Below are 15267 nucleotides of genomic sequence, written 5' to 3'. Positions count from 1 at the left end.
CCACAAATCCTTAACCCATCATCTGACTGAAAAGAAAAGAAAATGCATTTTCTAACCCACTTTCAAGCACTAAGACAACCTGTTCAGGGGGCAACTGAAAGTATTATTTTTAAGAGAAGAAATAATGGTACACATTACCACTCTTTTGCTGTGCCAAACACAAGTAGGCTAAGCTTAAGTCAGAACTGCAAATAATAACCTCTTGATCTGCATGTATTAAAACATCCAAACATTCTCTCAAGCATCCAATTGGGAGCTATACTTGTTGAAAACAAACTAAACAATGAAAAAGCCAAAACTTTTTTACCTTCACTTATAACTAAAATTATTTTAAAAAATAATTAAAAAAAAAATCTCTCTCAATTTTTTGTTGACAAGCAGAAATTTCCGAACAACTAAACACATTGGCAATATGGCAGTCTGTATCAAAAACAGAGGAAGACAAAACCTAAAAACTAAGCCCTGGAAAAAAAAAAATTGGATTTCTCTTATTGCAGCAAGTAACAAGTCCTCTGGCTTTGGTGTCACTTTCATTTAGATTCTAGACCAGATCAGACCCATGAAACAGCTACAGAAACCGCTCAAAACTAGTCCATGAAGGCATGAAGGCCACAGTAAACAGACACAGTGACACTCCAATGTCTCTGCATGATCAGAACAATAGCCAAATTCTGCTCTTAAGGTCTATTCCAGTCTGTTATTTTGATAACAGAACTTCTCTGTTAATTTCTGTTTACCTGCTCATACAGCTGACTTGAGTAATTTAAAAAATACGTATTTCTCTCTCAGGGCAAATTACATTTAGAGAGAAAGAAAACCAAGCAATAACAGCAAATGCCAATGACTGTCTTATAAATCATCTCTTTCTGTAATGGAAATTCCTACATCCTTCCTGATCCACCCTCTCAGCTTATCCATGGATGTGGGAGAGGAAAAAAAACGGAGTCAACAGTACATTTCTCTTATGTTCACAGAAATAGAGGCTTGGATCCTGAAAAACTCTAATGCATATTTTCCACTTATATATATAAACCAACCAATAAAAGGCTGGACATACCAATTACCTTTTCTTTTCTTGTGCATACTGTCAAGCAGTAAACAGAAATTAGCAGCTGCAGTGCTTTTCTATTCAGGATGTGTATATTAACTGATGACTCACCAAATAATTTGCAGCCCAGCATGCCAGTTGTCTTCTCCTCCACAGAAAGAAACACTATTTTAAACAGAAAGTTAACTGCTGTGGATCTTGCCGGCAAGCCAACATGTACCAGAACATAATAAATATTGTTGGTGAACCCCAAGAGGGCAGAGGAAAGGGGGGTGTTTCCAATAGCATATGGCAAGTTTTTCAAAATACTCAACTAGTAATGAATGATACAGGGGAGAAAGAGTGGAGGCAGGGAAGAAAGGATTATTGCAAAGTCAACCCACACTGCCACAGGGCCTTTTGTGGTATACGCTGTCTTTGCTCAGCAGGCAAAACCTGCACTGCATGAACACCTACAGTATATGGCTAATGTGTTGTGTTTTTTTTTTAAATCCTCTGTAAGTACTTTTGCAGCCTTCATAATCTATGGTTTAGTCATAAGTAATCTATGGCACAGAGACCAAAGATGGCACACAGCTGTCTTACGAAGATGCTGAAGCTGGAACTCACACTGAAAAGGATGTCTATGAAAGAACAGTTTCCAAATCCTGGTTCTCCAACTCCTGGAGCAGTTGAGAACTAGTGCCTCCTGCGAATAGATGCCCTGTAGTGCCTTCAGGAATATAGTGTCTTGTGGGTCTTGCTTTCTTCCAGAACACTTAACCTCTATTTTTTAAAGCAAGCTGACAGTTGCTCCTTCATATTATGTCCACCAAGTAATTAATGAGCATGGCATCATTATTTTAGCCAAACTTCTGTTACATCCTATCTGATCAGATGCAATCAGAAAGACGTATAACCCAATAAAATTCTACGGAATTAAGGCCAATTGCTCTCTACTCCTACAATATTCTTTATGTTGTTTTTTAGCATGGCATGAAAAAAAATTATTTACTGACAGTTCAGAAAATTCACTACAACTTAGTATTTGAAGACTGAACCACATATTTTCATGCTATTCAAACTCCACTGAGTCTACTCAACATTAATTCCAATTGATTTCTAAATGCCTTGTCAAAGGGATAAATAAAATAAATAAATCAGACAATGGGAATTTTCCAAAATTTGCAAAAGTATTATTTAATAAAGAAGGGTTTGAATCCTTCCAAATCTCATAGTTTTTTAAAAACTGCAAAAGGAAAAAGCAAATCTTCTTGATGGACATTACTCTTTATCCTCTCAATAAGAAAGAATAATAAGAAATAAAACTCACAGTATCATTTTCCATAGTATCCACCTAGACTTCAAATGAAGAATTAAGTCTCCCCTCAGCATGACCTCAATCATTCTTTATCAACCACTACAGTCATCTGAATATTGCCTTTGCAATGCAGGTTTAAGGATAATTTTACAAAAAGATAAACAGATTCCTGCACACAAAAACACATTCTGTTTGTGTTCCCATACTCTCGTACTAATTTATCCCTCGTTCTGAGTAAGCCACAGGTTCTTGGGCTATAAACTATCACTGTGACAACCAGAAATTATAACGCCCTCTACAGCCAACACTGTTTAATGAAGTACAGCTCCACTGCACAAAAAGGCAAGGTAATGCACACTATCCAACCAACCTTCTGCCAGCAAAACTTGGCATGCTCTTGACATACCTGGAGTGGCTAAAAGCCCAAGCTGTGGCCATCATGTGTCAGTTCAGATTTTTGTAGACTGACAATGAACATGCACTTCTAAAAAGCACCAATTACATTACAAACTTGACATGTGGGTAGTCTCGGTATATGCAGTAAGTCTGACAAAACTGAGATGCCAAATTTCTTGTACGCAAAATGTGTAGTTCATTTGCTCTCAAAAGCATCTTCACACATCAAGTGCTTTCCAAGAAAGTAAATACATCATGCACACAAACAATTATGGTACAGCTGATCTCATAAGACTAAGAAACCTCACAAATTTTGGATTTGGTACAAGCACAACACATCGATGATATGTGCAGGCTCTGTAGAAACATATAAGCATAGCAAAAAAAAAAAAAAAAAAAAAATCAGTCCAGACATTATACCAAATTCAAAATAGTTTCTCAAAAAAGTCCAGATTTAAAAAAGGAAAAAAAAAAAAAAAAAAAAAAAAGACATAGGCAAACTCTTGAAAATGTAAGGTAGAAAGAATGCTGAAAATAAAGAACTTCAGTCCTTTCACCACTTGTCATTTTGCTGCTGCCCTGGAAATATTTGAGAACTCTAAATTGTGCCAGTCCCACATTAAAACAAAAACAAAAACAAATTTCCAAAATGGAATCCCAATTAAAATTTGAAAGTGCACATCAATTCCTCTAAATTATTCTGAGCTGCTATTTGTCTAATCTACAACATAGCAACAGATGCATATCCACAGGTGTCTAAATTGCTCAGCACAGAAAAATACTCACAAACCCCAAACAAGGCAAATCAGCGTAGGAGATGAGTAGGGATGTTGTCAGGAATAACAAAAGATGACCTTGGTGATTGCAATAAGCAAGACCACAAACATTTAAGAAAATACTAGAAAATCAAAATATACAGTTGTGCCCTAACAAGGACATGAATAAATGATCAATAGGAACTCTTCTAACTTCTACACTTGGAAATTTGTATTTTAGATACAAAATTACTTGCCAAGTAGGCAACAAGTTCCAATGGGGAGAAGACTGACTGACTTCAGACTTACACTGGCCAGCGTCCGCTGTTAGTCACTGTTCTTACTAAGCTGTTCTTATTAATGTTGAGTAGCAGAATGAATTTGAGTGCGCACCTTTATAATAGCCAGAAAGCTCACTGCATTGAACCTGAATATGTAAAATTATTACCTTTATTACATATGTTTCCCTACCACAATGTGTTTTTCCTTGACAACTGCATCCTCTGTATGTGTAGGAGGAAGGAATCCACCACACTCAGGGCACGCGTTTCAAGCAGGCTTACATGCTCTGTACAGCACAAACTACTTTCAAGAAAAAAGAGGATTTCTGCTGCCAGTGTCTCGCATCCTGCCCAAGCCTGCCGGGACTGTCCGTTTCAGGAAGGGCAGGCAGCAAGGACGGCGAGGCACCTTCTCCTTCTCCTCCTCCTCGGCCACAACCACATCGCTCCCTCAAGCGAGGGAATTTTCAGAATTCTCTGAGGAGGAATTCCGCACTTCTCCCTTCCCTATCGGGGAAGAAGCAACTCCTTCGGTACCCTCCCAAACACTGACAGCCAAGCCCTCGCCTTTGGCCAGTCGCCCTGACCGGCGATGTACATACCACAACGCCAACCAACCGCCCCCTTTCCCCGCTGCCTCAGGCGCAGCCGCCATTTTGTGGGCCCCGCCTCAGCCGCGCGGCGCAGGCTCGGCTCCGCACGGGGCCCGGCCGGCAGCATGGAGGCCGCGCTGAAGCGAGAGCTGGGCACCACCGTGCTGCGGGCAACCGGGCACTCGGGCGGCGGCTGCATCAGCGAGGGCCAGAGCTATGAGACGGACAGCGGGCGGGTGTACGTGAAGAGCAACGCCAAGCCGGAGGTGGGGGAGTGAGGGGGGAACGCGTGTGGTGGGCACTCGGGTAGGGGCAGGGGGTTCCATGAGGGCGGCTGCCCTGAGGAGGCGGGCGGCGGGCTGGGCTCCGCTTCTTCTTGAGAGAGGGAGAAAGGCAGGTTTGCCGGCTGGCCTCAGGTAATAAAATATAGGTAGGCTGGTGGCTTGCTGCCGGGGTAAAAGGTCTCCTTCATTCTCTGGCTTCTTCCCTGTGAGCCTGTGGCTGGTGTGGTGTCAGCGCTGGGTGCCTACAGCGCATAGGACACGGGCAGGTTGGTGTTAATTGGGGCATTAGTAATCATAAAGTGGCCTGGGTTGGAAACAACTCTGCCATGGTGCAGGTGGTGGTGCCACTGCTTCTGTGTACACTGCAAGTGTCAAGTGCAGCCTATAGGAGGGGTAAAGTTAGTGCCTGAGGGTAGGTATCTTTTTTACTGTAACAAAAACAGTATTTTATTGCAATATGAAACAGTTTTTCTCAATAAATGATATCTTCCATGATCAAGAGTTTCTGCTTTGTCCTTTCAGTATCTGGTACCAGTTAGCGTAGAAGGCAGCAACCTGCGTTTGATAGTGATAAGCATAGCACAATGTACCTGTATGACGTGCTTATTGGAAAAGCAAAGATGCGGTGGAATTTACTTTAAAGGGACTCTGCACTTGGGGCTGTCAAGTGAACAGTTTGCTGGAATAAAGTCAGAACTTGTATTTACCTTTAATAGCAAATAAGTGTTTTTGAATGGATGTATGCAACTACATGTACTTCAAATTTATTTACACCACCTGGTCATATCAGGGAGCTGGAGGGAAGATCAAAGGCACTGAGGTGATAACACAAGGAAATACTGAAAGGTTATTCTCTACGTGAGACTGAAAATAGTTTGAATGGATAGCAGTGTAGCCATTCCACTTAGGTTTTTGACTAATGTGTGTTTAGGTATTAAATCCAGCTGTTTACAAGATAGGGCTGGTGATAAAAAATCTGGAAAGATTTCCTACCTAGTAATCACTTTCTATTATTTTGTCTTAGTCAGTGGGTTCAGAGTGCTGATTCAAGCAAACTTTTGCCAAACTATTCCAGTGCTGTGCAGTGTATGCCGCAACGGATGTATATCAGCAGTTTCTTTAGAAAAAATAAAGTTCTCTAGAAAATGCTATATTTTAAAAAAATTCTATTAAAGTTATCATCTGACTTGAACTAATTATAGTGCTTTATATAGAGATACAGTATTAACTAATTTTCAAAGGTATTGCGAGTCTCAGTAATTCAGCAATTTTTCTTGTAGGCTTCAGAATTTTTATCCAAACCTATTGTAAACAGTCCTCTGACTGTGTCTTGTGTATTAGTACTAGAGGGTAATATTCTATTTTATTCACTATATTTCGCTGTTTTTTCTTTCAGCAAATACTGTAGATTTTCTATATGCCCTCTTCTGCGACCTCTGTAACTGTTCTAAAGAAGCATTCATGTGACAAACACCACTGATGTCAGTAGAGCAACTCAAGAGAATAGATTTTACTTAATGTGAATAACAATATCAGAAAAGGGTCCTGAATTAAGAACATGTTCAAAGGAAATGCTATTGGTAGTGACTTGGTTTCTAAGAGCTTCTGTGTGCTAGTGTGTTATGGGGTGCTTGTCTGCTATCATTGATTTTTATTTTACGATTTTTTTTTCCAGTGAGGCAAAATAAATAGTTCAGGGAATACTACAAATTGTTTTGAGGATCATCCATCTTACTAAGCAGTCTATGCCAGGAAAGCCATGAAAAATATGAACACCAGCACTACCCTTCTAGACTCTCAATGATATATGTGGCACATATGTTTCTAGTTATTTGTTTCATAATGAGTTAATGATATATTGCTTACATTTTGTGTATACAAATTACACTCCAACAGATGAAGTTGGTTTGGTGTTTATAGAAAATGCTGTAAACTAAGTTGTTTTCATGAAATCAGTTTATGAGGTGAAACTTCTGTAATTCTAAAATGGGTATCAGGTCTGGTGGTATGGATTTATCTCTGTCTTGTACATGTGGTAATCCATTTGCCCCTATTTTTTTATGTAATGTTTATAGCCTTGTTTGGTTTTATGAAAGTCTTGTTTATCTGTGACTGGTATTAATAGAGATTAATGCTTTCCTTTGGCAGGCTAGAAGAATGTTTGAGGGAGAAATGGCAAGTTTAGAAGCCATCTTGAAAACGCAGACAATAAAAGTGCCTAAACCCATCAAAGTTATAGAACTGCCTGGGGTCAGTACTCTGTTTGTGATGGAACATTTAGAAATGAGAGGCTTAAACAGGTAAAACATAGTATTTTCATTACTTCCTTTCAGAAATTTTTACTGTTAGACCAATTGAATCATTTGTTTTCAGAAGGGAATTTTTTGTTTGAGACAGGAAAAATACCATAATTTCATTAACATGGGAGGCAACTGGCTCTACAAGTTGCTTGTAGTTACTGTAAGACTTTTCCGAACTGTGTAAAGGATAAGCTTTTATTTAAAAATAGATAAATGAGGGCCATCTTACTCTTCTGCCTTCTATACCTGTTAGAGAAGACAGAGTGACTGACAGAGGTATAAAGAAGAGGATGATGATTGTTTTGCTTCATCTCCCAAAGAAGGTTTAACAAGGAATATGCATAATGTGCATGCTTTTCTTTACAGATATCTTACTTAAATTAATGCAGAAGTGATACCAGACAGAAATTGGAATTGATGAATTTGTGTTGTTATTAAACTTATGGTTTCTCTCACTTCGATTTTTATTAGTGTTATCAGAAACAACCATAGAAGTATATTTCGTTCAATGTTAATACGTAACCTTTTTTCGGAAGAAGAGGTGTGAATAGGCCAGAATATTTTGAAAACATACTTTGGTGTAGATGCAAAACTTTCAGTTGCTTGATAAAACTTCCCAAGTAATTCCTTGAATGTTAAGAACAGGATTAACTCGTGTCTCTGTTGCTAAAAATGCTTTTGTTTCTTAGACATTCAGCAAAGCTTGGAACACAGCTGGCTGATCTCCACCTTCATAACCAGCAACTTGGAGAGAAGCTGAAGAAAGAAGAGAGCACAGTTGGTATGGTATACAGCTCTTTGCGAATTTAACCTAGTTAATAATAATTTACAAAGCAGTTATATTAGCTCCTGTTACTTTGGGATAAGTTTGTCTTCTTCCACTAATGATGTCATGAAAATAGATTTGGAAGAAACTATCAGGCTGGGTGGGGAGTGGGGTCATCTTTTTTGCTTTTGTTTGTTCTCTTTTGGGCCTATGTAAGCAAAACATTTATTCAATTTGGGATCCTAAACCACAGTTTCTGCAAGGATATGGTATCAGAGGAGATAATGCTACCTCAAAATGTAATTTCGAAGATCATAATGTAGTTACTTTATATTTAAGCTTTAACGTTAAAAAAGCAATAGCAAAAGGCATTGTGACAAAGTATATTAAAGCGTGATTTTTTTATTCTCAGTAAAAAAAATATGGTACCCTATAACTTTTAAGGTCCATTTGTATTTTAGATACTTAGAATCTTGTCATTGGTATTGGATTTTTGTCTTTGGTTTGAAAGGTAAAGGTCAAGGGCAAATGGAAGTCCAGTTTGTGGATCAATTTGGCTTTCATACAGTTACCTGCTGTGGCTATCTTCCACAGGTAGGTTGTACTTCATGAGACTGACAGAACTTTAAGTTTATCTTATTTTGCCTTGAGTCACACACAAAGGGCCAAAAATAATATAATGGAAATGCGTTTTTATCTATGGCAACAGAAAAAGAAGAAAGAAACATTTTTTAGCCCACAAAGGAAAGTTGTGCCTTGGATGGCACATACAGGTGCATCAGATAATCATATCTTTTGATATTTTTGTCTTTTATTGCTCAGTGAAAACTATTTTTCCCATAACTTAATGTTTTAAGGTAGTATTCTATTAAAATAGTAGCATTTAGTGTTCTGGATGCTATCAGCATAAAAACTGTAAAATACTCCAAAGTTTTATTTGATAAAAGAAAATCCATCTCTTCTGTGGTATAGAACCAACATCTCCAATCCTGTCCTTTCAGGTGAACGACTGGCAGACTGACTGGGTGACTTTCTTTGCCAAGCAAAGAATCCAGCCCCAGATGGACATGATTGAAAAGAATTCAGGAGACAGGGAAGCAAGAGAACTTTGGGCACAACTTCAGGTAGAAGAAGATCTCTCTGTTGTCAAAATAGCGTTAGCTAAGTATCAGTCCTTTAGATTTTCTTTTCATAAAACAAAGCTTCTGCTTGTCGTTATGCCTCAGGCTCTGTTGGTAAGAGATTCCAACTTTTAGGGATTATAAAATGCCCTTTATTTTAAGGAATACTGGCTTTGTCAACTCACCCTAAATTCCAAAGTGAATGTGTGCCAGACAGCGCTTTGCCTTACTGTTTGGGAAATACTAGATCAAGTTCACATTCTCATTCCCTGGAACATGTTCATGATGAGAAATGTATGTAGGGAATGCTGTTCTGCACATCCTCTCTTTGTTTAATGTTTGCATATGCTGAACTGACAGCAGTATTGTGTATTTGTGTGCTAGTTTGTAGAAATTTCTTCAATGTTAATAAGAAATTCCTGAGCCTTTTAATAATGAAGTGGGTTTTATTTTTCATTATTTATAAAGCTGATCAATATTACAGCACTAAATGGAGTTTTACATTTTGGATTTTTTTTAATGCTAGGAAAACATTTGGATGAAATGTGTTCAGTTGCTGGCTTTTATGTAAAAATAGAAATCCTCTTGATTTTATCAGCATCTCTTTTGACCAGGCCCTATGCTGTTTGAATTGAAGTTTTTTGTTAACTGACTTAGTAGAACTTTGAATTCACGCTTTGCAACCTTTGCATGCATAAAGCCCTATGATCATTCACTTTAAATTTATCATTGATATGTCTTGCTTTTTTTTCCCCTGCAGTTGAAGATACCCAGTTTGTTCTGTGATGTAGAAATTGTTCCTGCCCTCCTGCATGGAGATCTCTGGGGAGGAAATGTAGCAGAGGATGATTCTGGTCCAATTATCTTCGATCCAGCTTCTTTCTATGGCCATTCAGAGTATGAGCTTGCAATAGCAGGGATGTTTGGTGGCTTCACTAGCTCTTTTTACTCTGCTTATCACAGTAAAATTCCCAAAGCTCCAGGGTTTGAGAAGCGCCTCAAGCTTTATCAGCTTTTTCACTACATGAACCATTGGAACCATTTTGGTACAGGGTACAGAGGGTCTTCTCTAAACATTATGAGAAATCTGGTCAAGTGACTTTCTGCTCAAGCTGGATGCTTCCTGTGTTGCTTGGCAAACCACATACTTGGTGTTGCAACTACAGGAATGGTAATGTTAATATAGTTGCTAGACCCTTGACCCTCTTTTCACAACTAAAGACGCAGAATCAGTGATTCCTGCTGAATACCAGGTATAGCATATTCATTCCTTTTTAACATAGTTGGAGAGGGAACTATCTAAGGAAGGAGCTTACTCTTTTGCATAAAAGGTCCATCAGTGTCAAGAAGGCATTGTAGGCTTGAGACTAGACAAGTTAATAGAATCAAACACTAAAGCATAAATGATTTGGAACAGGTTCTATTAGGGACCAGTTGTTTTTCAGAGCAGAGAAATGCTGGAGTTTGCATTTGCACCCTAGTGGAAAATATTAGAGAAGCTGTTGTGAAATGGAAGATTGCTTTTATCAGTTACTGAGCAGATGGCTAAAAGAGTAGTTAGTTCATCATTTTTTGCTGTTACTCCTGTCTCTTCCATGATTGATTGCTCAGATTCTATAAGCTCTTCATTTCCAGTTATGTGCATGGGAACAATGAAGTATTTTGAAAGTCAACAAGACAACTGCATAATTGGAACTGTAAAAAGTGATTTGGACTTGCTAATCATTTTGTTAATGTGATTCTGTTGGATGGAGACTGCTTCGTATTCTGTTGCAAAGCAGTGTGAAATTGCTTAGAAATTTTTCTGGCGTATGTATTTTGGTGTCTCATGACATTCCTTCAGGCTCTTCTGTGCTTTCTGCTCAGCTAGTTCCCACTCTAGAACAATTTTGTTTTTACCTGAACTACCTCTGTTTTCTTTTCTGGATGATGCTTTTGTCCCATAGCATGCAATCTTAAAGCAGATCTTTTCAGGTAAGACACTCTTCTTTTATACACCATGTGAAGATGTCCTCTCTCACTAATAAAAAGATGCACTTTTTGATTGCTGTCATTGCCGACAGGACAATGCCATCTGAGCGTGGTATGGTCTTCACATAAATTTTCTGTAATCTAGACTACAGATGCCGTAAGATAATTTACTGTTTTTCATTCCCTACTAAGTGCACTTTCTAGCTGGTAGGATAAGAGACATGAAACCAAAAGGAGTTAAAATGTAACTCACAGAACAGCAGCTCTCCACCATTACCAGAAATTCTGTAATTCTGTAACAATAGCTTTGCAGACTAGCTATTTATTGTACTTGCAAAATAATACTCAAATTCTAACTTTTGTTTTTGATATAGGCTGGTAATGATACTGCAGTAATTAAGTCATTCAGTGCAGGCGTGCCAGCTAGGTGAGAGAAATGCATGATGCCTAACGTGAATTTTGAATGTTTGAGAATGACTTAATTAAAAATGATTTTTACAGGATATACTGACAGATTTGAGGGTTTTCTAGTTGCTGTTGTTTGTAAGAGTATGAAGCAATTGTAGAGAAGACAATCACTTGATACAACTTTTCCTTAGTTCTATCCCTCTTCTCACTGGCTGTTTAACTTTTGCTATGAAGAGTTTTAAAGCTCTGCTCAGTAGAATCACTTTTATCTTGTGGCTTAAATAAAAAGTTTCTCCATTGATCATTGTTGTCTCTGTTTTCTGAATTAAAACTTCATGGCTTGCTTTCATTCTTGGGGAGCTACTTGTTCTGGCCTGTTAAAAGTCCCTAGCCTGTTAGACAGTTATGGTCAAAGTGGCTGATAGGACCACAGTCATAGATTTTGATCAGAAGCAGTGTGTCATTGGAGAGAACATACAACATGCAGATAAGATTGAATGATACTGTGACTTCAAACTTTGTGTGTTTTGCCAGCTATTTGGGTGCTGTTGATGAAATGTTCTGTCTGTGTCCATATCCTTACACCTTTCACACAAATTTAACACAGCTTAGTGAAACTAGTTGAGGAAATGTACTCAGCAGTCAACTCTGGTTAGATCCCTTAACAGATCATTTCCATGTCTTCATAGGTTGGATATTAGGAAAAAAAATTCTTATCAGAAGTAGTGGTCAGGCATTGGAACAGGTTGCCCAGGGGAGTAGTGGAGTCACTGTCCCTGGGGGTGTTTAAGGAAAGGGTAGATGTGGTACTTAGGGACATGGTTTAGTGGGCAGTGTTGTCAGTAGGTGGACGATTGGACTAGATGATTTTAGAGGTCTTTTCCAACCTTAATGATTCTAGGATAGTAAAGTTAGAAGTCATTTAATGAGGTTACTCTTTACAAAACTTCAACAAATCATGTTTATTTTGCTTAAATACTTGTTATCACTGGAAGATGAAAAGTAGTAGTGAATGTGGATTTTCTGTCAGTCATAGGCTAAAGTGATAAATACTGAGTCTTCAAAGATCACCTTTTCCCAGTAGAAGAGGAACAAAATATTTTTTTGTGACTGAAGGAAAATTGAGTTGTATGCAAATTATATAAGTAGAAACAATTGTGTTTAGAGTTTTAGGGATAGTAGGCTAATCTTTTTTTTTTTTTAATCTGTTTTGTGCAACAACTAAAAATGATAGGTGTGTGAGGAGGAATGCAAATGGGACGTAATAGCAAGTTATACCCTGGATGCCTTAGTTTTGAGTTCTAATACACAGCAGTTTAATTAGAAGATGAAGAAGAGGAAGAGATCTTTTCTTCTGAAAGCAGGCTGCTAGTGAACCCTAAAGAAGAAACTGCTGCAGTTCTATAAGGTAACTTTTTAAAATTTTATATTGTATAGCTCTTTTCCATTCTTACAATTCTCTTTGGTCATTTTGTTGTTCTTTGTGTTCCAGGCATGCCTTTGTTAATTATCTTATTCTCTCTAGTTCAAAGCTGGCTATAGCCTGCTTTTCCTTCTAATCTATTCCTTCTTCTTGGCTCCCTCCACACATTCTGAATGTGGCAAGCCATGTTTCCTTTTACCCATATTCTCATTTCATATTTCCTAGTTCTGTGTGATAATTTTGCTCCCTTTCCATTCTTATTTGGGCAAGGAAAAAGGATAAAAGAACCACTCATTTTTTATTTTTTTTAACATGCAGTGTATGTATACTTACGTATTGTAGAAACATCTTGAGAGTGTGTTATAACTTGAGTCTCTTCACGAGATGGATCACATCTGGTAGTTAAGGCACACCAGAATCACAATTATTTTTAATTATTGTTATTTTAAAAAATAATTATTTTCAATGCACTCTTCAATGAAATCTCAAAGAATTCACTGGAATTTCCCAAGGGATAGCTAATATTGTATACTGAGCTACAGCCTGTGCAATTGTATTGAAAATCACATCTACAGGATTAAAGGAGCTCTGAATAATTTGTCCTTTGATAGTTCTTCACTGAGCAACTGTAACTTCTATCAAAAGAAGAGAGGTTTTTATGATGGGAAGTCTTTTCTAGTTCTTGGCTTACGCAGTCCTGTATAGCTGCTTTGTTTTCCTGTGATTCTTTACATGCTCTTCTCCCAGTGGAGAAGTAAATAATCTTTTCCTGGGCATGCATGGGAATATCTGTCTTCTGTACAACCTGAGGTATATCAGAAAACAGATGTTAGAAGGAGAACTAAACAAGAAGAGTAGGGCAAGTAAACAATTACAAACCCCACTACAGCATGATCCTGAGGAGAGCTCTCAAGCCCAGAGGCCAGCAGCACTCAGGCACTGAGTCCTCTGCAGCCCCTCACCGGTTTTCTGCTCCCTTGCGATGCGGTTGATGTAGTTGGTGTCTTCCTGCAGGCCCTGGCCGTGGTGCTGAATGGGCTGTGCAGCCAGGGTTCATGGAGGTCTGCTGGGTGTTTTCAGACTGGTCCCTCTAGCCCATCTGGAACGCTTATGAACTGTTTTACTTCATGTTTGAAGCTGCTTGACTGGGAACTCTTCTTGACAAGAATTTTGTTGCCATGAGGGTGGTGAGGCACTGGAACAGGCTTCCCAGAGAGGCTGTGGATGTCCCATCCCTGGCAGTGCCCAAGGCCAGGGTGGATGGGGCTCTGAGCAACCTGGGCTGGTGGGAGGTGTCCCTGCCCATGGCAGGGGGGTGGAATTGGATTCTATTAAATAGCATGAACAGAAATGTTAGGAAACAGAAATGTTAGGAAACTAGGCAATTCACCTGGTTAAATATTGATCCAGAATGGAAGCAAATGGAAATCTGGCCTATCTCTTGGCTACTCTCTATATGTGATGCAATATATTTGTATTAAACCAGTCCTCTTCCTGGTTTAAACAAAAGTAGAATGTCAGAATGCTCAGAGAGGTGTTAGAGACACCTATTGACATCTTCACTGGAAATTGTAGAAAAGATCCGTAGTGGACTGGACTGCAAAAATTTGGGCTTCAGTAGTAACATTGTGGATGAACACTCACTGTCCTTGTTCCCCCTTTCCCCCCCTTCTTAACAGGTAAATTGGAGAATGTGAAGAAAAAAAAAGTTATTTGCTCCTTGTCTGTTTTGTTGCCCAAGTACTTCACTCCTTTCCCCAGGTGCTCAGTTGCAACCTACAGCATGATTCCTTCTTTTCAGCAGTTGGAGACCATTGGCCTAAAGGTAGGGCACTCCTTAGGGCATCGTATATCCTGAAATCCAAATTGCTTTGCATTTTCACTATCTAGTCATATGATCTAACTGCCTCAAACTGCTCAAGATCACGACCATAATCAAGTTGCTTTGGGTGTAAGTGCACATGTTTACTGTGATTTAACTTTGTCTCTACCTCACCCCAACACCACTTTCTGTAGCTCTTTTGTTGGTAATCTATTTGACAGCTAGGATGTGAGTGATGTGAATGGTATAAAATATTACAGCTGGACTTCATAGAAGGATTGCTAGAAGAGTCAATACTTATTTTAAACAAATAGTGGAAAGGTATAGCTAAGGTAACCTGGAATGTGGCTTCTCACCACTTTTGAGTACTTTTCTGCGTACTCAATTGGTGTTTCTGACTCCAGTCATGAGCTGCATTTTTCCAGCTTGTCCTCTTAATCTATAAACAACGTTCTGCTCACATAAATGTGGATGGTAGAAATGTTTCTTGTAGCCAGTCCGTAACTTTGAGGACCTAAACACCTTCCAGTGCTCAGTACATGCCTTCCATGAATCTCCAGTCTGCTCTAGAGCATCTGCATGTCTACCATGGCCTCCCACTGTGCTTTACCTCCCCCTGAGAGTCTCACAGTCACCCCTAGTGTCTTCTAGGATGCTCTAGAGGCCTCTCAGTGCAGCCCTGAGGCCTCCCATGGCCCTCCAGTGCAATCTAGTGTCCCCTGGATGCTTCCCAGTGCACTCTATGACTTGCACATGCCTCACAGCACCCCCCAGCCTGATAGTTTAGGATACTTGAGGC

General features: G+C 39.0%; 1 protein-coding gene across 1 annotated transcript; it reads left to right on the top strand.

Annotated features, from left to right (window-relative positions):
• Nucleotides 1-4477: 4477 nt before the first annotated feature.
• FN3KRP (fructosamine 3 kinase related protein) lies at nucleotides 4478-11524 on the top strand. Its single transcript, XM_084298410.1, has 6 exons — nucleotides 4478-4639; nucleotides 6806-6957; nucleotides 7647-7738; nucleotides 8235-8317; nucleotides 8725-8847; nucleotides 9605-11524. Exons 1-6 carry the CDS (start codon nucleotides 4499-4501, stop codon nucleotides 9941-9943), a joined length of 930 nt encoding a protein of 309 aa, XP_084154536.1. The 5' UTR covers nucleotides 4478-4498; the 3' UTR covers nucleotides 9944-11524.
• The last annotated feature ends 3743 nt before the right edge of the window (nucleotides 11525-15267 follow it).

This window comes from Netta rufina (assembly GCF_964035555.1).
Source record: "Netta rufina genome assembly, chromosome: 19".
NCBI classification, from domain to species: Eukaryota; Metazoa; Chordata; class Aves; order Anseriformes; family Anatidae; genus Netta; species Netta rufina.
The sequence above is the reverse complement of the archived record's forward strand: the minus strand, read 5'-3'. Positions and strand labels throughout refer to the sequence as shown.